This window comes from Phyllostomus hastatus, unplaced genomic scaffold (assembly GCF_019186645.2).
Source record: "Phyllostomus hastatus isolate PE091 unplaced genomic scaffold, TTU_PhHast_1.1 phas_scaffold_46, whole genome shotgun sequence".
Classification (NCBI taxonomy): domain Eukaryota; kingdom Metazoa; phylum Chordata; class Mammalia; order Chiroptera; family Phyllostomidae; genus Phyllostomus; species Phyllostomus hastatus.
Window position 1 is genome coordinate 31,130,300 of NW_025334032.1, and position 21,239 is coordinate 31,151,538.

The following is a 21,239-nucleotide window of genomic DNA, read 5'->3' on the forward strand; positions in this document are numbered from 1 at the left end:
TGCCGGGGAGGCCCACCTGTCTGTGGCACATGCGTGGAAGGTACTGTTAAGGCGCCTGAGCTCTCGGTTTAGGCTTGAGATGAGTAGGATTTTATGAAAACTTTGTTTGAAACCCTGGTTGGTAGCTACTAGCAGCTTCACATGCTTGGGGTCTGAGGAGGATTTCTTGGATGTAAGTCAAGTCCTTCAGAAACCCTAAAGTAAGGTTTAAACATTTAAACCTTGCTAGCTGGCTTTGAAATATCCCCTCCACCCCTTTTAGAGAAAATATGAAGCTCTGGCATCAGTCAGACTTTGATGAATTAGTGGTGGCTGACCCGTGTCTGGCACAGCCCGGGCGTCCGCCCCCGAAGACTGTGTTCGGACACAAGAACTGCAGGTCTGTTCGGGAGGTCGGCCATCGTTTCTGCACCATCTTGCTTGCAGACAAAGATTTTAAGTACTTTTCTGCCTGCCGTGAAATTTGCTGCAATGAACACTAAGAACCAAGAAATGCGGGGTGGAAAGGGGCTCAGCAGCCAGTGAGCTCTCCTTTCCTCCCCCGGCCCCCCCTGCTCTGACCTCCTGCCACGGGCCCCGCGGGCCTCCGGGCAACTCTGCACAGAAGCCGCTAATCCCCTAACAGTTCACTGTGGCTCCACAGCAGCTGCTCCCAGTCACAGCCAAGGCCAGGCAGGGAGTGGCTGTGGACCCTGGGGAGTGGTCAGCAGGGAGGTCTGTGTAGCTGGACCCAGGTGCCGTCCCTGACTGGACACTCATCTCTGTTGGCTTTTCGAGGAAGCGGGCCCGGGCGGGATGCTGAAACTCGAAGGCTTGCTTGGTTTGCCGGAGAGGAGCTTTTCTCTGTCACTTGTGCTATTTTTTGTCTTAATCAGATGTGTGATTTTGGTTTATGAAAAGCTTCCTGTGGATTCTCCTTTTAGATCCTTTGATTCCATGATGCCAAAAGGGCTCCTGGGCTTGAGTCTGGAATCACAACGCCCATGTCGCCTGAGCCCAGTTTCCCTGATGGGCCGGCTGGCCGCAGTTTGCCCCTGGGTGACCCTGGCCCTCAGCCACCCTCAGGGGAGGAAGCAGGCCCAGCAGGGGACCAGCGACAGGTCAGGTGGGGTGTGGGCACGAGACTCACCCTCCCAGGGGACACGAGGTTGTTTAGAAACGGGAGTGTTGGTAGTAAAAGCCAAACAGATGAAAGGACTCTATTAAAAAATTAACATGTGGCATGAGTCCATTTATATAAAATTGTTCGTGTGTGTGTGTGTGTGTGTGCATGCGTGAGTGCATGCAGAGGAGGCACAGGGAGGAGGAAGGGGCTGAGATTTGAGGAGTGAAGGAATAGGGAAGAAGGTAGTTCTCACTCTAAGAGGGCTATGAGATAACTTACTATCTGACGAAAGGAAGGAATGTGGCACTTATGCCCAAGGCAGAAGCACGAGTCAGCCTAGTGGCAGAGAGAGCAAGGAAAGCCTGACTGGGGTGAGAGCTTCCTCCGTGTGTCTGAGCAGGAGGAAGGTGGTGGGGGCCGCCCACCGGCTCCTCCCTGCATCTTTGCCCAGGGGAGCATGGGGAAGCAATGGTGCCTCTGCTTTACCCATCTTATTTTAATCTACTTATTCAAATGAGCACAGGCTGACTCTTATAATTAAAAATAAATAAATTTAATGTAAGACTTAAAAAAAACCCAAGAGAGCCATTTTAGGGAGGAAAAACAGGGAAAAGATTGCAATTCACACTGGAGTAGATTATTTTGTTTTCTGTGTAAGGGGTAGTCTGTGTTCACGGTGCAGAATTCAGGGTGCACAAAAGCCTCCGTGGGGAAAAGGAAGTCTTCTCTCCACCCATGGCCATCCACTGGCCCCCCTGTGGCCAGTTTAGCCAGATTTGTGGGGTCATCGCAGAGATGCTGTATGTTTTTACACATACATATTTGTATATATTTACACAATGGAGAAGAGAGAACCCTCCAAAATGGTAACATGATAGAAATACTGTTTTGTATCTTTTTTTTTTTCACTGAAACTGCACACTGGTCATAGTGATACATACAGAGCTGTCTGATTGTTTCTTTAATCAGTTGTGTAGTAGTCAGTTGCATACGCTGGTTTTATTTGACCAGCTTCCTATTGATGAGCACTTGAGTTGTTTTTTGGTCTTTTGCTTCAGAAACAGCACCACAGTAAATGCGTACGCCTGTGTCCTGTGACGTGTGTGGTACGTCCATGGACAAATATCTTGAAGCGGAATCATCACGTTTCTCCCCAGAGGGGAGGTGAAATGCGCACTTCCTTCCGAAGCGAATGAAAGGACCAGTGTTCTCGAGAGAAGCGCTGCCTGGGAGCGACGGGGACTTCTGGAAGGTGTCAGGAACATCCGATAGGCACTTCTCTCTGGACCTTGGTTTTTCTGTTTCAGATGAAAGCTTTCTGAGGAAGAAATAAACATTTAGTGAGATGCTGCTATGTGCCAGGCTTAGGTTTAGGTCCGCTACAAATGTCGTCACTGACTTCCTGTAGCACTCCTGTGAAGTGTGTGTGTGTGTAGACACACTAGCCACAGTTCACAGGGGACAAGCAGGAGGCTCAGAGAGGCTAAGTAACCTTCCCTAGGTCACACAGTGGATAGATATGCTGAGAGGAGAAGCAGATTTCTGACTTTGTCAAAGAACTCATGCTCTTTCTGATTCATTCTCTCTCTCTCCTTTCCTCTCTCTCTCCCAACTAGAAATCTCTGTGGCTCTTGCACTGTGGAAAACCTGGGGCTTCACTGGGCAGTGAACTAGGCATATGGTTGGCCTATCACGTTGACATGGCTTGTGCCTCAGAAGTCCCTTTTCATACATTTGTGGGGTATAAAGAGGAAACTTGCCATTGGATTATAAGGATTGTCCTTAACCTACAAAGGGCTGTGTTCCAAAAGTTATTTTTCATCGACTACCTGTGAGGGAAAAGGCCGCCCCGGAGCAGCGATGCTCTGAAGGCTCGTCTGCTTCTGGGCCGAACCACAGGGGCACATACGACCCACGACGCTGCGACAGAGGACTTCATTCCTCGGTGCGCTCGGTCCACAGGGCCAGGGCCGCAGCGATGAGGAAGCCGGGAGCAGCGAGAGCGCCCACGTTCTCTCGGGAACATACCGGGGAGTGGATAGCTGTACTACACGGGGCATGGCTGCAATGAGGTGGGCGGCTGGGACCGAGGACACAGGACAGAGGGTGGCAGGGGCTTGCCTGGGCGTGACAGACATCTCTGCGTGGGGAACGGGCCACTCACTACTTTAAAAATTAGAAGTGTGTCGGTTGGCAACTGCCTCCACTTTGGGTTTCAAGTGGCTTTATTAAACGAATACTAACTCCTGATGCACATGAGGTTCGATGAAAGAGCTTGGATATAATTTGGTGTCATTTTTCAGCTCAAGACATAAAGAGATTTCTTCCTCCCGTAAAAGCCAGGATACATTTTTTCATAGATGATAGGGATTATTATGGTCGTTCTTCATTTTTCTGTTTGTTTTACCAAAAGTGGTGTCATTCCCAGGCTAGACGGAGAGACGATGGTGCCCTTTGAGCCAATCTCGTGAGCTGGCCACTCGGTTCTGCTTTGCTTCCAGACGGAAGTGCCCAGCGTCCTTGTGGCTTCCCAGCCTCAGCCTCGTCTCCACCTGAATGTTTGGTGGGGTGGGCTTGGGTGGGCTACAGCTCACGGCTCACTTCCCACCTGGCAGTGGGCGGAGAGTGACTTCCCGAAGTGGAAGAGGATGAGGAGGAGGAGGAAGCCACGCTCGTGTGTCTCTAGCTGATCAGAGCCGGTGCAAGTGTGTTGACCTTGACTTACCCTACTGCACGTGGTAGGTCTCACCTGGTGTCCTTCAGCGGTGGTCATTGGGACATTTCTGTGTTGTTGGTGCTCCCTGGAAGTTTATAGCCACCAATTTTCTTTACCTGCTCTGACCTACTGCTTCAATAGCTGTTAGCAGGTAGCACCACCTACCAATTATTATTAGGTACTGGTAGTATCTAGTATTGTTAATATTAGAACTTTCAACATGATGGAGTAGAGCTTCAGCTTGAATTTCATCTAATAGAATCTATACTTTTTCCTTTTCTATATATCACAGTGAGGCACAAATGAAATAATCATAAGTTGAAAAAAGTACCTCAGCAAACAGTATATGCGCCTGTGGCATTTCTGCCTTTGTGGATTGACCTATGAGATTCCTGGATTCTTTAGCCTGAAACTCCTTGGATATGGTAATGGTATTCGCCCTCCCTGAGCTCTGTCAGGTCTCTCCTGTGCTTGGGAAGGGTGCTCGTGCTGAGGCGCCAGTTGATGTTCCTCAGTGATGGTTTAGGTCCTTGGTTAACTGTAGGGCTCTGTCTGGTTGCAGCTGAGACAGAGTCGAGATGTATTGGCCTACAGGGAGATGCACAATTGGAGAGGATACAATTTGGTAAGCTTAGACATCCGCATGTACCCACAGCACCGTCACCACAGTCAAGGTAATGAACCATTCCGTCTCCCTCAGGAGTTTTCTCTCGCTCACTCCTGTTCGTTCCTCTCCCTTGTCCCTTCCTGTCCCCTGCCCCCACCCCAGGCAGCCACTGACCTGCCTTCTGTCACTGCGGGTTACCTTGCACTTTCTGGAGTTTCATACAATGGAGTTGTACAGTAGGGACCCTTTTTCGGTCTGGCTCTGTTCACTCAGCACCGTGATCTCCAGATGCACCGTGCTGCACACACCCGCAGTCCGTCCCCTTGTTGCTGAGCAGCACTTCACTGCACCCTGCACCACGGCTCGTCACCGGCCCACCTCAACGGACGTCCGGGTTGCTGTTTGTTTTTGGCCACTTCGCATGAAGCTGCTGTGAACACGCACGTCTAAGTCTTGGGATGGATTTACGCTTTCTTTTCTTTGGGGTGAATATCCAGGAGTAAAGAGCCGTGTCACATAGTAGGTGTATAGGTCAGCTTTTTAAGAAGCACCACCAGCAGCGTGCGCCCTCCACACGCTCTCTGGCACCGGGTGCGTCAGCCCCTTCCAGGCTCCCGGCCTCCTCGCAGGTGTGAGCGAGGTCTCGCGGCGGGTGTGTTGGCGCTCCCCGATGATCAGTGACGCTGAGTGTCTCTTCCTGGGCTTATGTGCCATCGGTACGCTTTCTTCGGTGAAGTATCTGTTCAGACCTTGGCCCGGTTTTCTTTAGTGGGTTATTTTTCCTTTTATTATTATTTTTTTATTATTGTTTTCTGTTACAGTTGTCCCAGTTTTTTCCCTTTTGCCCTCCTCCCCCCAGCCCCCCACCACAGCCCAGCCCCACACCGTTGTCCGTGTCCAGGGGTCATTCATACATGTTTTTGACTGTCCCCGTCCCCTTCTTGCCACTCTTACCCCTCTGCCCCTCCCCTCTGGCAGCTGTCAGTCTGTTCGATGCATCCATGTCTCTGGTTCTAGTTTGCTCATTAGGTTATTTTGTTCACTGGATTCCTCTTCTAAGGGAGGTCACATCGTATTTGTCTTTCACTGACTGGCTTACTTCACTTAGCAAAATGCTCTCCAGTTCCACCCATGCTATTGCAAAAGGTAGGAATGGTTCTTTTTTTCTGCTGCATAGTATTCCACTGTGTAAATGTACCACAGTTTTTTAATCCACTCATCTACCGATGGGCACTTAGGCTGTTTCGACATGAAGTGGTCGGCTCCATTATTCACTGTCTGTCTAGGGCCTGCTGTGTGCTGGGCTCTGGGATCCTGGGAAAGGACTGACTTTAGGGGACGGGGCCCGTGGGCAAGAAGAGCTTGACTTGGACCAGACACTTCAACATCCAGGCGGCGATGTTCAATGGATGTTTTTGATCTCAGTCTAATATTCAGGCCAGAGTTCAGGACTGGAGGTAAACTGAGGCCGTGGCGAGGCCAGTGGCCTTGTGAGGTGGTGGTTTTGCTGTGTACTGAGCTGCCCCCAGAAGCGGCCCCCCCCGGCACTGCTCCTGCCTCCCACGAAGCCAGTCCTATGTGGCCATGGCGTCCTTGGTAACGGGCTGTAATGCTGCCGTGGCTGCACCCTTCCTTCTCTTTGTCTGCCTGGGTATAGGCTCGCAGGTGGATGGCAATGGACAAAGAACTCTTTCTTGTGCATAATTACAACCTTTAAGAGGCTGGAGAGGCTAAGGAGACCTCAGTTTTGATTGTCCGTGCAATTTACTGCTTTCCAAGTCATCACAGATGCTTTCTGCTCATTGCAAGTGGCCTCCAGTCCTGGCTGGACCTTCTGGGAATGAAGCTTGGGTGGGGGAGTGGATGAAGAAAACCTCCTGCTGGGAGAGGCCCCAGCTGGACCACGTCCCCTGTGCTGCTGGGCTGTGCATGTGGGAGATACTGCTCACGTGCAGAGTGGGAAGCCGAACCATCGTGAGGTTCCCTGCAGCCTTAGAGCTCTGCTGTCCGTCCAACTCTCACTTCCGTGGCCCTTCTGAGCTCCCCCGCTCCCCGTTCAGCCTGACATTCACCCCTCTTCCTCCTCCTTCCCTCCCTCAGAGAAAACGACTTTGCAGAAACTCGTGTCTTCTTCCTTGCTAGGAGACAAGAAGAAAATGAACGGTTTCTGATCGTTTCTGAGGCCGTCCAATGGCTCCCTGAGTATTTCAGAATCAGGCCGGTTTCGATAAGGCCTCTCGGGCTGTGTTTCGAATTTCAGTTGAGGTCATAAAAGTTCCTCCCACTTTCAGTTGAAAAGAAAACTAATGTGGGAGGGAGATGGTTTCAGTCTGGATGCTTTTATGCTGTCTGCATTACCGTCTCTGAGCCTGGAGCCGCTTCCAGCAAGGAGGAGGTGACAGGCCATCCGAATGAAGAGTGGCCTTCTGAAAGCACTTCATTCCAGCCGCTGGGCTTTTCACAATCCTGACTTGCACTTCGAGAACGGGAAGGCCAGGCCGGGCCTGGACTCTGATCTCCCTCCCGCCCCCTCTCCCAAACACACTTTGATCTGTGAAGCGTGTCTAATCCTCGGCCAAGTCTGCTGGAACCTTATCCAGAGCAGGAAAAAGGGAAATATTTTTCCTTTCTTGGGTGGATTTGTATTTATATAAACCCTGAGCAATGAAAATGGATCCAAGTGGCAGGCACACACATCTGAGGGGAGGCGAGGTGGAGCAAATGAATGGCGGGAAGAGGCAGGGCGGCCTGTGCCTCTGCCCTGAGTCGGCTTGGACGGTGGTCAGACGATGTCTGACCTCTCAAGGGTCAGGGGAGAGGGTGGTACAGGACCTCCGCGCATTCTCTGAAGGGCGCGTCTCTGTGCAGGACCACTGCAGCACAGCGGAGGCTGAGCCAGCAGCCCGTCCGCTAACTCCTGGTCTTGCCTCCAGTGAGCTGTGTGCACAGGGTGGGGCCAAAGTCGGTTGACAGTTGGGAAGCACAGAGTTTGCTCTTGTGTTATTAGTTACTGTCTAGTTTTTCGTACGAACAACTGTCAACCTACTTTCGCCCCACCCTGCATGTATGTGAATGATTCATTCACCTCATTCCTTTGTCGTGACTGAGGGAAGAGTGCTGTAGGAGGCCTGAGATGTCTCTGACTCAGCCTCAGAAGGAAGCTTTCCCTTCCCACCACGCGACCCGCTCTTGATTTACTTGCATGGATTTGGAGGGCTAACCTTGGAGGGCTAACCCTTCCCACATCTCCTGGGTAGTGAGTTTTGAAAGTGCACTTGCCATGGATACGAAGGCTTTCTTGTCATAAAACCACCTCATTTAAGCTTCAAGTGACGCCTCATGGTTTTACATTTCTAGGACACGGGGTGGTTCATTTTTAGCCCTTCTAGAAAAACCTCACACAGAACCTAAAGCCAGGATCTCTTGTTTTGGGGTTATTGCAGTGGGTATATTATCTGGTCTAATGTGAAGCTGATGAAGATGCCGAGAACAGGAAGTAGGGAGAACTTTGATATCCAGCCATCTTTTATTTTGCTCTTGTTCCCTTTTTTAGAACCCAAAGTGAAGCCCTTCCCGGGAAGGCGCCTTAGCGTCCTGCGACTTCCCTGGGGTGATTTCTCCTACAGACTAATAAAGGCCGCACGAGCCAGGTTCTCCTGCCGCCCCAGGTGTTTATTCCGGGCCCCGGGATTCTCATTTTGTTGTCAGCGAGAGCCTCACACTTCAGAGTGGAATCTTCCCGAAGTTTCTCTTCATCCCAGTGCTGTGATTTGGGGAAGGAAACCTCTGGGGGACCCAAAACATACAGAGATCTGAGGCTTTTTCCGCAGGTGGAGAGGGTCTAGGCGGAACAGCGTGGGGGAGGCTTTCGTCCCACTGCAGGTGTCGGAATGAGGGGGCGGGGCTGCAGGAGAGGGGGTTTCAGATAGCCGAGCACGAGGTAGCAATTGGAAAGAAAGTTGGACGTGTGCAAATAAAGGCAAGAAGAGACATAGGAAAGTGGCATGTCAGCTTATTATGAGGAGGACATGACTGAACTCAGGTATGTTTCTTATCCTGGGTCGGACCTTTAGTCAGATGCTTTGGAAGAGGTGCTGTGGCCTGAGGTCGCAACTCTTGTGATCCCGAAGAGACCTGAGTGGTTATTGATCAGGGAGGCGCCCCATGGACCAAACCCCACTCTTCTTGGCTTGGCTTGGCCTACCTGAGGCACCCGGGCATCTTCTGTCCCTCAGACCAACAACGAGAAGAAAGCTTTGTGTAATGATAAGCCGATGTGACTCTTAGGACCGTCTTCTCTGTGAGGAACTGGGCTGAACAGGGGAAAGTTCAGCTTCTTCAGTGCAGACGCCGTCAGAGGAAAAATTTAAGCTGTCATCTGTGCCCCCATGGGGCCTGCGTGTGGCTTCAGTTGCGTTATCCGTCAGGAGGGTCCGAGGGTGTCACAGGTGGGGGTCATTGTAAGTCACAGAGGTAGTCCAGGGTGTGATCTTCGTCTTTCTTTCTGCCCGTAATTGTCACCACTACCACCACCTTGGAGGATGTTGGGAAGAAGTTGAAGCGAAGTGTTCCAGTTTAGTTTGTTTCGTGTAGCTGATGACCAGGCCGTGCAAACTCGCAGGAGACAGATACTGAGTTCCGCCCCTAGTTCAAGGGCACCTTTAAGAACCCCAATTGGCCTGCTTCTATTTGGCTTATAGATGATACTGTCTTACTGATAAGACTTTACAAATTGTCCCCAATGATCATGGCACACAAGAGCATTTCTGAGTGTTTTTAAAAAAGAAGTCGCGGCATTCACAATCAAAACTGGACTTGAGAATTCTACCGATGGCCGGACACTGGTACATTGCCTAGAACCGGCTGGATTTTGACCTTTTGAAGAACTGCAGGGCCGTGTGGGGAGACTGAAAGTGCAGTTCTGGAAGAGGCTCACGGTTTCTGATGGTGCATGTGTTTGCAGCTGCCTTTGGAATTCATCCCGTAGGATGTGGCTAGTGAAGAGGTCCTATCAGTGTGACGCATTTCCAGGAGGAACTAACTGAGCCAACAGCAAACTGTGCTCACAGAGAGAATGCAGCATCCCTGCAGTTTGGGGGACCACTCCCTGAATCCCAGAACTCCCTAAGAGTGTATGTGACCGAGTTCTGGACAACATCTGTGGACACGCCATCTGACTTCCCAGTGGCCCAGCTGGAAGATTCCTGTCGGATCTGCGGGTACCCCACCCAGCTTTCCTGGGAACGTTGTTGGCCCCCAGAGGACAGGTCCCTGCTAGCTTCTGTCAGCTGGCTGTGGACTAGTCCGGCCTGGGGCAACCCAGCCGACCTCCCCGCCATCTAGGGGGCTGTGCCACGCCCTGTCCAACCGGGTCTGGGGAGGGCTCCCCCACATCCAAGGTTTTCTTCCTTAGACAGACCCCCTCTGCCTGAGGGTGTTCTTTAGAGTACCCTTTCCTCTTGATAGTAAATTCCTGTGAAAAAGTCTCTAACTGTTTCTACGAGGCCCCACTCTGTGCCTTCTGTCTCCTGGCGAGACCCTGACTGACCTGTGTGGCCAGTAAACCTTGTCAGGAGTGGAACTAAGGCTGACGGCCCCTAGAGTCCACTGCGTCCTGCTGTTTCCCAAGGACCAGCAAGTGCGTCTGGTTGATTAGTGTGATTAAATGCGTCAGTTTGCTTTTACATTTTTGATAAAAACCTATTTTAAGTAGCAGTTGTTATTCACTGTCACTATTTTTAAAGATGGAGTCGCCTACCACGCAGCTGGCTCTCTTCTCATAAAGCGCATCACAGCAAAGGAGTGGACGGTCTGGCTATCTTTTCGAAACAGCGGTCCAGTCATCGCCTGCCCGCCAGGGTCCTTCGTCGTCTTCGTCTCCCAAGCCTCGGGATCTTTCATGGGTCCTCCCCTTCGCTCATCCACTCGCGCCTCCATCTGCCCGCCCATTTTTTCTGGTAGCTCAGACACGGAGCCTTGGGGAAACCCCGAGGAACGAGTCCACTTTCCTAACTTGTTTTCAGTGGTGGTACACCAAGCTCACGGAGCACCAGTGACAAGTACGGCGTAAGTCACAACGTCTCGACGCAAGACACGGCATCTTTGGTCAAGGTCTCCATCCACATCCCACTCCTCACTGAGGCGGAGACTCTTCAGCCAGTTGCACCCTCACCCCCACCTTCCTGCTGAGGCTGCTGCTACCACAGCCCCCGGGGACCTCCCGCCGGGGCTCCCTTGTCTGCTGCTATTTTGCTTGTCCGCTGAGCAGAACTTGGTACAGCCGGTTACTTTTTTTCCCCCTTTTGTGAAGCCACATTCTTGTTTCCCTTCTGCCCCCTGGCAGTTCCCTCTTCGGGCCTCTAAATTTTCAGACCCCCACCCCGACCCCCAGGGCTTTGTCTGCGGGTCCTTTCTCTTCTTCATCTACTCACTTTTCTAGGCAATGCCATCTACTCCTATGCCTTTAACTATCACCTAATTGGCCGATCCCTCCCAAATCTCTGCCTCCAGCTTTAACCTTCTCCTGGAAAGTCAGAATAGCACATGTAATTACCTATTCCCACCTCTGTCTAATAGTCAGTCTCCACGTCTCCCACAAACCACCCTTCCTTTCAGTCTTGCAAATAGTGCCGCCATCTGCCAGTTTCTCAAACCAAAGATGTGGAATCATCCTTGACCTTCTCTGCCTCTGACCCCCACATCCACTTCATTGGCAAGTCCTTTCGACTGTCCACAAAACACACAGGTCTCTCCATCTCCCTGCCATCTCTCCAGGCCAGGTCTCCGCCCTCTCCTGCCTGCCCTCCTGCGTGAGCCCCCCGACGGTGTCCCTGCCCTCGGCTTGCCTCTCTGCACAGCAGCCAGAGGTCTCCTTACAACAGGTCTCACGTCATTGCGTCATTTCTGCTTCCTTTGTGCGTGCTCGTAAGTGGGCCCAGTGGCACATTTTTAGATGTTCAGTGTTTACTTCTCCCATGTGTATATGTACTTTCTGGACTTTATTTTGTCTGAAGACAAAGTGTCCTTTTATCTCGACCTGGATTTCCTGTTCTGTATAAAGGTGACCAAGGAGTTCTCCTGTCCTTGCTGTCTCAGAACACCTGCTGGGCTTGCAAAGGGGGGGGCCTTCCTGCCCCTGGTCCACAGGATGCGGCCTCCTCATCCCCAGGAGGCCTGGGACACCACGTGCTGTCGGTGTCTCCCCTGAGCCACTTCAGATTCACACTCAATAAACAGACAGCAGTGCACTCCGGGCTGGAGGGGTGTGAGCTGTAGAATATGAGAGCTGGAAGAGGCCTTAAAACGCCTAGAGACTATCTTATTTAATAGAACCTACATACCTATTTCAATTTCAAGACTACAGTTGCTGTTTGGAGGGCTGGTCATAACCTAGATCATTATCCTGGAGTAGGAAGTGGGGGTTTTTTTTGCACTGGAAAGAAAGTTTTGGGGCTTTTAGTATTGTGGTTTGGGTCATCAGTGTGATAAATCTTTAGTACTTTCGCATGTGTCTAACATTTGAGAGTTCTGATGATAAGCAGAGAAAGTGGAGCTTGTTTCACTTATTCTTGGTTGCTTTTTTTTAAAATCATGGTAAAACTTGGTGTTCTTTCACAGGTTGGAGCTGGGCAGTTTGATGAGTTTGCTAGCATCTTCCTGCTGGAAATCTTGAGCAAGCGTAATTAAGAATAGCTTTCCATAGGTTTAACGGGCACGAGGAAACCGTTCAGGGACCTAACACAGCTTCAGTCACTGCAGACTGTGGTCTGCTCCTCAGGCCACATTCCCGCACCGCCAGGAAGGCCGATCGCGTCGTAGCTGCGCATGCACAGGAAGCCTCCAGCAGCGGAGGGGGCCCCAGCAGCTAAAACTGGCACGCTTCAGCCTTTTTTTGTTATTCACTCAAACATAAAAGTGAACAAACGGTCTCAGGACCTCTTCATCTGGAATGACCCATTTCACTCGAAATTCATTTGTGTTGCTCTGTCAGTTTATGTTTCTAATTAGGATGTACTTTCAAGTTTACATTTCCACAGCGAAATGTCAGCCTTGTAATTTTTAATGATGACAGAGAATTCCATCTGATTAATGTGTCATGCTTTAATCATTTCCCCATTGTTACATGTGGGAGGGTTACCAAGTTTTCACTGTTTTATAAACAGTGTTGCTATGAGTTGTCGGATAATTATTGTCAGAAAGCCCGGCCTGCTTCTTGAAGCAAGTTCCTGAAAATGGAAATGTACCAGGTTACTGTATACGCCTTCCTTTCTCTCTCTCTCTTTTTTTGGTAAATGTAACTTAGGCATTGATCTTTTTTATTTGGTTGTGCTGACACATGTAAATAATTCTAAATTTTTTTCTTGTGAAGTTTTCAAATTTCTGGTGAGGCGGTGTTTTGCACTTAATTTACGGCCTAATTGTTGTGTATCGCTTTGCCATTAAGAATCTGGGCACCAATCACATATTCATGGGAATTCTTTATATATTTGGAACAGTAAGCTCTTATAAAATCTGATCACTGCAATAATAGTGTCAGGAATTTACTAGATGCCGGATACGATGTTGAGATTTGCATGTGTCATCTAATGTAGCATACGACATCCCAGCTACAGACAGGACAGTCCTCATTGGAGGGTAAGAGTGGAGTCACACAGTCCTGGGTTCGGATTCTGGCACTGCCACTCCCTCCTTGTGACTGTCGCCGATGAGTACATGACCCCTCGGAGCCTCACTTTTCTCCTCTTTATGATGAGGATGAGAGTTACACTTGCTCCAGAGGGTTGTGAGCAGGACTCAGATAATGCATTTACGGTAAATGGTAAAAATATATAATAAATAAATGTTCAATAAGTATTAGCTGATATTGTGATTATTTTTTTCTTCTGAGGTTAATCGGCGTTTTTCAGGTTGATCTGTACGACACCACGGTCCCAGTGAAAAGCACTCGTATTATTTTCCATTCTGACCCGAATGTGACTGGGTCTTCTGGGTCAGTATTCCTCACTCCTCAAGGTCTTTTCCAATCCTGCACATTAGTATCAGCCTGTCCTCATTACCTCTCTATGTTCCTGAGGGCGTCCATGGTGCAGGACTGGGGTTCTTTTTTTTTGCTTATTTGGTTTTCCAGAGCTGAGGCCCTCCACATCTGGGACCTTGCCGTGGACTCCCGCATCCCCCGTCTTCTGCAGTCCCTCGCGCACAGAAAGGGCTCCCTATGTGGATTCTCAGTGCGTGGCTGTCCTGTAGTTTAATCAAATTTTTGTTAAAGAAATTTGAGATGATGAGCTTCTGGGTTTTTTTTTTACATGCTATGAACCACACTTTGTATTCATGATAAGATAGGTTTTGTGTGGAGAGGAAAAAGCTGTTTCTGTTATTTTCTTAATCGAGCAGTTGGGCACATTTCTTAAACCCCCAAATGACTGTCTCCGTGCCATAGTTTTTTGGCGTGCACAGTTGTACCAAAGATCATGAACTGTCCTGCTGGCTGCTCAGTTCTCTGCAGTGTCGAGTGCATTTCTCACGTGCATGAAACTTCCTGGTGCCTGCGATGAGTGTTCTCCATCTCGGTGGCTGGCCACGCTCCGAGGCACAGGACCCAGACCAGACCGGCTGCCTGGTGCTGCTGCGTGATACTGGCTGGGGGTCTGGGTGGTGGGGGCAGGGACAGTAAGGCTGCTGGTGCAGTAAAAATGAATAACCAATGCTTAATAGTCCACTGTAACTTATTTTAAATGCTCTGGCATCTGGCCTGCTCCCCAGCACCCACAACATGCCCAGCAAGGGAGCCTGCCGAGCCAGGCTGGTGCCAGGGAGGTGCTTGGGGTCAGGCTCAACATCTGTATTTGTACCCTGGGCCCACGGGCAGAGCGCAAAGTTCGGGAGAAACCAGAGAGGTCCAGCCGGGCTATGTTCAGGCCTTGTGGGCACTCGTGGGACAGAACGTGCACATTGAAAATATCAGGTGAGGCCTCAGGGGAGGGCAGTCCAGGACCAGGGCTGTTACGAGGCCTGGGGCGCCCAGAGCACCTTCCCGTGGCGGGTCCAGCTCCATGGCTCATGGCGGCTTGGCCGGTGTGAAGATGCACCGCTCTCTCTGGGCCTCGGAGCAAGTCTGTGTAGCCCAGAGAGCTTCCGACTCGTCAAGTGCTGTTTGGACTGGGGGACTTCCAGGTTTCAGTGCCGGTCTAACATGCTGTTACTGCGGCTTCTTTTTTTCACAGAGGTAGCACCTACTGTTCACATTTTTAACTTGCACTTCTACATTTTGGGGTCTTTTCTTCACTGGTATTAGAGTATAGTTCAGCTATCTATGATATGTGCTAGTCATGGTAAATTAAATTTTGCAGTAAGTTTTGGTGTTTGCCATAGTTTGGTCAAGGAACTCAAATTGCATTTGATTCCTATGGTGCAGAGCCGTGTAAAAAATGTTCCAATTGGGAAGTAAATGTCTTTCATAAAAGCCATGTCAATGCTTAGTTCGTTATTTAAAAATAGTGTTGTTAGATTGTTCTTCTGGGAAAGATGTGTTCTGATATAAAGAAGCAGCCCCCAACTTGGGGGAGGAATTAGGGGGTGGTAGCGAAGGGTGAGCACCCGTGAGATGGGTCCCCAAGGTCACACACCAGGTCTGCCCCTCGCTGGCTCTGGGCGTGTGGTACGCCAGCCACAGAGCCTGCCTGAGCCATAGCTTCATGTCTGTAAAATGGGGGTGAACCCCACAGGGACACTGTCAGGATGGGAACAGGTGTACATTTCAAGCTCTCGGTTCAGTGCTGGCGTGAGAGAACGTCCATTAGCGTGGGTTCTGCTGAAGGGGAGACGTTCAGAGACACGGGATTTTTGAGGCAAAGGATTTTTGTGTCATCACATCACGAACTTTGGGGCCCCTAGAATTTTTAATCGGCGGAGCAAGCGATGGCTACCACAGAGTTGGCTTTGATTTCAGTAGCGCCTCTCTCCCATCATGCATTTTGTGTCCTTGGTTTGTTTACTCACTTCCTGTGCTTAGGGAGGCAAATTTACGCAATAACGGGCACCGTCATCGGCCAGAAGCTGCTGATCTCTGCCGGAGCGAGAGCACCGTGTCGGCCGTGGCCAAGAGGAAGGGCCGCTGGGCAAGGGGGCGGACACAAAGGAACAGAAGTCATTGCTGCTGACTCGGGGATTTAATGATCTAGTTGGAGAGAAATTCCATCCAGGTCATGCAGAGTACACAGATTTCCTTGTAGCATGGTGATAGTTAACCCATTGTGCTAGTTAACTGTTTTTACTAGACCCCGTGACAATGAGATTGGATTGTTTGGTCTTTTCAAATGTGCACACAGACCCCCTCCCCAGGAAATCCTCTTGCCGGAGTGAAGCTGGGTGTTTGCCTGGGTAACACCTTGTGGCTGCATCTCCAGGTCCTTCCCTGGGGCTCTGTTGAAAGGCCCGTATCCCGCCTGCCCCGTCCTCGTCAGGAACACCCGTGTTCCTCGGGACTCTGGGGGCCCTGGCTCTGCCTGCCCAATGACACATAGACAAAGGTGTCCAGTCAGTCTGTGAAAAGCAAGGTGGGAATATTGGCAGGTGTTGTCTTTGTCCAGAACGGGGGCCTCCCTGCCGTGACCCCCAGGATGCTCCCCGTGACGATGCCGACGAGTGTGTTGGCAGTGCGCGTGGGAGCCGAGCCAAGGCTGCTGTTCCGGTTGGTTGCACCTTTGTTTCGGGGGCCCGTTGTCTGTGGACCCCATGCTTCCTCACCACCTGCCCTCCCTTCCCCTCACTTCCTTCAACCCCAGCTCTGCGTCCCTCTGTCTCCCCGTCCCATTGTGAAGGCCAATGTCACTAATGCACTTTTTCTCTCTCTTCCTGCAGGGGAGCTGCTGAGTCAGCCCAGACCGGAGGGCGTGGCAGAGATCATTTGCCCCAAGAATGGCAGTGAGCGAGTGAATGTTGCCTTGGTTTACCCACCTACACCGACTGTGATCAGCCCCTGTTCCAAGTGAGTTCCCGCCGTGGGGGCCGCTGTCCTGAACTCCCGGTCCTGCCTCAGTAGCTGTGAGAACAGAAAGCCAAGTGAAAGTGTATCTCAGCAGACCTTGAAAAGCAGCCCACCCCCACCCCAGACAGACCTAGCTGTCTGGATGAAATCACCGCCATGGCTTGTGTAGCAAACAAGGAGCTTTTATTTTTTTCTTATTTGTGATTTTTTTTAACTTTTGCTGAAAAAAAGCCAGAGCACTTTTAACAGCCTTATTGAGATATCATTTATATACCATATATCATTTAGTATATTGGCAGATATACACAACCACAAAAAAAAGAGCATTTTTTTGACGGATAGTCTTAATTTGGGCATTGCAGAAGTGAGTGGGCCCCCCTTCAAGGAACAGTGAGGGCCCAGTAAATAAAACAAGCTCACGGAAAAATCTGTGGTAGATTATTTTTCCCCTGGGTCTTTGAGTCTGTATCGGTCCTTGATAATCAGAGGCTGTACGGTTTGCTGTCATCTTCCCCCAAATGACGGAGGACGTTTGTGTGTGAATGCACTTTGGGACTCCTCACTAGCTTAGTGTTATAGATAAAATTCTTCCTGGTTTTTCTTTTTGGTACTATTAAGAACCAAACTAAAACCACATTTAAACCAAGATAAGTATCTTACCACTCATCTTGACAAATCGCAGCCACAGGTCTGCTTGGAGCAGATCTTGCATCTGGGCGCTGTCTTCTCAGCCAAGTGTCCATGCAGGACACTTGCGTGTGTCTTCCTACACAGAACACTTTTTTCACATGTGAGTGTTTACAGGGAGGCTGGGAAGTTTGCACTTGAGGACGCTGACCTGCCGTCTCACCTGGAGAGGCTTGCTCGCAGCTGCATTCCAGAGAGCTCTGTGATGGGGTCCAAGCCTCCGTCCTGTCCCTGCAGTGCCTGCTCCCCTGCCCTCTGCCTGCTCCCTGCAGAGCGGGGTGGGGGGTGGGGGGTGGGGGAGGCCTGCCTCAGCAGCTGCCAGGGCAGACTGCTGTCCTTTTTCTCCAAACTGGGTCACTCATTAGACAAAACACCCCTAATCTCTCTTTTCTGGGAAATATCACTGAACACCCAAAGCGAACTCTTATCTCATGCGATTACGTCCAGAATACCATTTTCGCTAACGCGAGTATAGATAATTCCTCACTAACACGACCCAAAGACATGGTCAAATGTTGAAGTGCTTCTTAAACATTAAGCAGGATTACGCAGTAACTTCATGTTAACCAGAAAACTCCCTGTCCTGAATACATCAAACGGCAGAAACCGTGCTGTTCTTTGAATTGGTCTCTTTCTTCCAGATACATCAGGGTGCAAACGAGGAGCCATTACAGAAACAGCAGCATGTGGCATGGAGAGAAACAGTTGTGCAATACACTTTGCACTTGGTGTAGACTTTCCTGAGCCAGGAGAGACATTAACCTATTTTGCCGTAGACACTTGGCATGTACTAGGCAAGACAGAGTTAGAACGTACCATCTCTGCTTGCACAGAAATCGCAGTGACGCGGCCTTGCGCCATAGCACTATCGGTGTGTTCCCACGGGCTCCTTGTTGTACTGCCGCAGAAAGACACCCACACCCTACACCAGCCTGAAAGCATGCTGTCGGCCCCTCTCTCTCACACACAGGTTATTCTGCCTAAACGAACAAGTCTTTAAAGTCCCAAGTGACCAGAGCCACCTGGCCTCAGACATCTGGATGCTGGAGGGAGCGCCTTTAGGACTGAACTGCTTTCCACCGACCTGTGTGAATGGTTTTATTTTGAAATGGATTAAAAAAAAAGTCATACCATGAATGGCAGGTTGTAGTGAGGTCTCAATTTCTCAGTGAAGGCACATCTGCGGAAACAAACAGCTACAGGCCAGGCCCCGGGGGAGGTCGAACTTACAAGTAGATGGCAGTGTATTGGGAGCAGGGGACTTAGGAGACTGATGAGGAAAGCTGCTATGGGAGGTGGTCGTACCTCCACACGTCTGGGCCTGAGGGTTAGACTCGGGGTCCCAGCAGGCACGAGAGACTGGGAGACCGGGGCTGTTTCCCTGGCTTGCGACTCCAGCCAAGTTAACTTGAGCAGGTCACTGTAGAGTGATCGTTGACTAATGTCATCCCATGATGTGCAGGTGGGGGGCCCTAAGCGCGGGCTCCGTGGCTGGTGGACCTTGCAGAGCGTCTCTGGCCAACAACCGATTGGCAGCGCCGAGCTGAGCCGATCCACGCTGCCGGGGTCAGCACAACCCGTCCCACCTGCAGTTCACCTTGAGGGCTGAACATGTAATTTGTTGTTCGAATCAGGGGAGGCCTGAGAGGGACAGGCCAGCCGTAATTATGATGCCAGGACGGTAGGCATCAACCAGAACTGTCGCAGGCCATAGAGTAGTCACCCTGCTCTCAGGTCATCGATCTGGGTCTTAGGGTGGTTTCTAAAACAACATTCTAAAACAAGCTCTTCTTTGACCAGTTTTCTGCTCTCCCCTGGAGGCCAAGCTAGAGGCTTGCCATTCAGGTGCCTGCCTGTGACCACGCACACAATAACGGTGCTGTTATTCGATTGGATATTCCTTATGGATTTTAAACATCTCCATTGCTCATTTTAAAAGTGTTCTAGGTGTCTTACTCCCCAATCAGGAGTGACAGAGAGTAAGAAGTAGGCAGTGACTTTTTAGAGAATGTCGTTTACTCTCGTAACTTGTCTCAGCGGTTGGTGGTTGAGGTCCGTATGGATGTTCCCCTGGGGAGGGGCTGCCTGTCCTGGATGGAGGGAAGTGCCTCTCCTCCCGCACCTTCTCCTCCAGGGGGAAACCTCGGTGCCAAGGGGCTTCTCGTCCCCTCGGCGGGTTATCAGATAGAGACGTAAGTAATTTCCGTACTTTGGCTGTCCTGGGCTGATTCTCGAGGACATTTGCATTGGAGATGAGATGAAAATTCATCTAGCGGCAGATTTGCTGGGTTGCTCTAAAAATGTTGACTTCCTTAAGGATATAGATTCCAATACATTTTTTAAAAAAATCCTTACCCAAGGATATGCTTATTGATTTGTGTGTGTGTGTGGGGGGGTGTTAGGGGGGAGGGGGAGAAGAAGGAAGAGAGGCATTGATCGGTTGTCTCCTGTGCATGCCTGGACTGGGATTGTATGCACCTGGACCGGGGCTCAAACCTGCAACCTTTTGGTGTATGGGATGATGCTCCAACCCAGTGAGCCACTCAGGCAGACCTTGATACATTTTTAAAAGCTCTAGTAAGGTATACCCTGGCCCACTCAATGATTATTAATATATTTGCAATTGTCAACGCAATCTAATTTCAGAACATTTTCATCACTGCAAAGAGAAACACCCACCATTTGTAGTCACTTGTGGCCAACACAACACCTACCTCCGTGCAGTCAATGCGCATTTTCAGTATCGCTTTCAGGAATGGTTTTGGTATTAAACAGGTATCAGGAATGTGTTGGTATTAAACAGGGTTGTAGTTTTAAAGAAATTCTTACGAACACTGTTAACCCTGGCCCAGTTTAGTCTAATGGCTGGCAGCGAAGTGACTCGCACCCTCCACTGGCAGCCCCCTCTTTCCTGGACGATAGAGGGGAATTAGAAGTGCTCGGGGGGAGAGCAATTTCAAACATGGACGTTGTTTTTAGAGTAGTTTAGGTTCACAGCAAACTCGAGCCGAAGGTCCAGGGAGGTCCCGTATGCCCTTTGCTTCTACACATGCACAGCCTCCCCCGCCATCAACGCCCCCACCAGAGTGGGACCTTTGTCGCAGCTGATGAACCTGCACTGACACATCACACCGGAGTCCAGGGTTCACATTGGCGTTCCCTCTCAGTGGCGCCCATTCCGCGAGGTTGGATACACATGTAATGACTCACGTCACGCACATTACAGTGTCGTCCACAGGATTTTCATTGCCCTAAAAGTCCTCTGTGCTCCTGTGTTTATCCCCCCTCCCTTAGCCCTGAGCAACCACTGATCTCTTTCTTTTCGACTTTATCAGGTAAATAATTGTCAGGCAACACTGTAAGATATTTAAAGTGCACGCTGCAGCAATTTAACACATGTGTACATTGCGGAAGGATTTCTCCCACCCGGTGAATGAACACGCCCACCCCCTCCCAAGTTGGTCCCTCGGGACTCCTGAATGGCGGCCTCGCCGGTCCCCAGCCTTCACAGGAAGGGATGCTGAGCCTGGGACATTAGGAGTCATAAGGGGGAAACCTACCCTTTCTGTGGGAAAAGCAAGGAGAAAGTAGGAGGATGGTTTTCAAGTGTTATTTAAAAATGTTTATGTGTGAGTTCATGTCTCCATCCTCTGGCCCTGCAGGTCGAGCCACTTAAAACTCCAACTCAGAAGGGAAGGTGTGAGCTGTGGGCAAAGGGCAGCTTACGCATCTCGTTGTTAGTGCCCTGTAGAATGTTTCTCTCTCTCACTTCCAAAGAGGTTTAGAACACACCAACCTCCTACCAACTGAAGTATGTATTCTGAAAAATCTGCTAGATACCAAGGTATCTGCTGATTTTCATTTAGAAGACAGAACACAATAGGTGAGCATATGAAAACACTTTACCTGGGGGTGGTACAGCCCATGTCCTTCCATATGACTTCTCGGTGGCCCAATTGTCGAACGCTCAGGAGATGGGAATATGTCCCTTTCGTTTGCTGACAGTTGCCATTTCTCTTGTGCTGTTGGTGCATGTCTGTCTGGGCTCCATCTGATGCGGAGCAGTGGGGCTGAAAGAGGGACTTCATTCTGATTTTGGCAGGTCGTGCATTGCAGAATTAGAAGAAAAAGGGGGGCT

The 21,239-nt window shown here is 50.3% G+C and overlaps 1 protein-coding gene across 2 annotated transcripts in view; it reads left to right on the forward strand.

Moving 5' to 3' along the window:
- Positions 1 to 21,239, forward strand: part of MFHAS1 (multifunctional ROCO family signaling regulator 1) — a 65,655-nt gene that overhangs the window by 36,524 nt on the left and 7,892 nt on the right. For both annotated transcript variants that reach the window (XR_006783656.1, XM_045821336.1), the window contains exon 2: positions 16,288 to 16,414. Coding sequence is in view for 1 of the 2 variants with exons in the window: in XM_045821336.1 (XP_045677292.1) it covers positions 16,288 to 16,414 (127 nt within the window). In the remaining variant the exon portion in view is untranslated. The remainder of the gene's footprint in view (positions 1 to 16,287; positions 16,415 to 21,239) is intronic.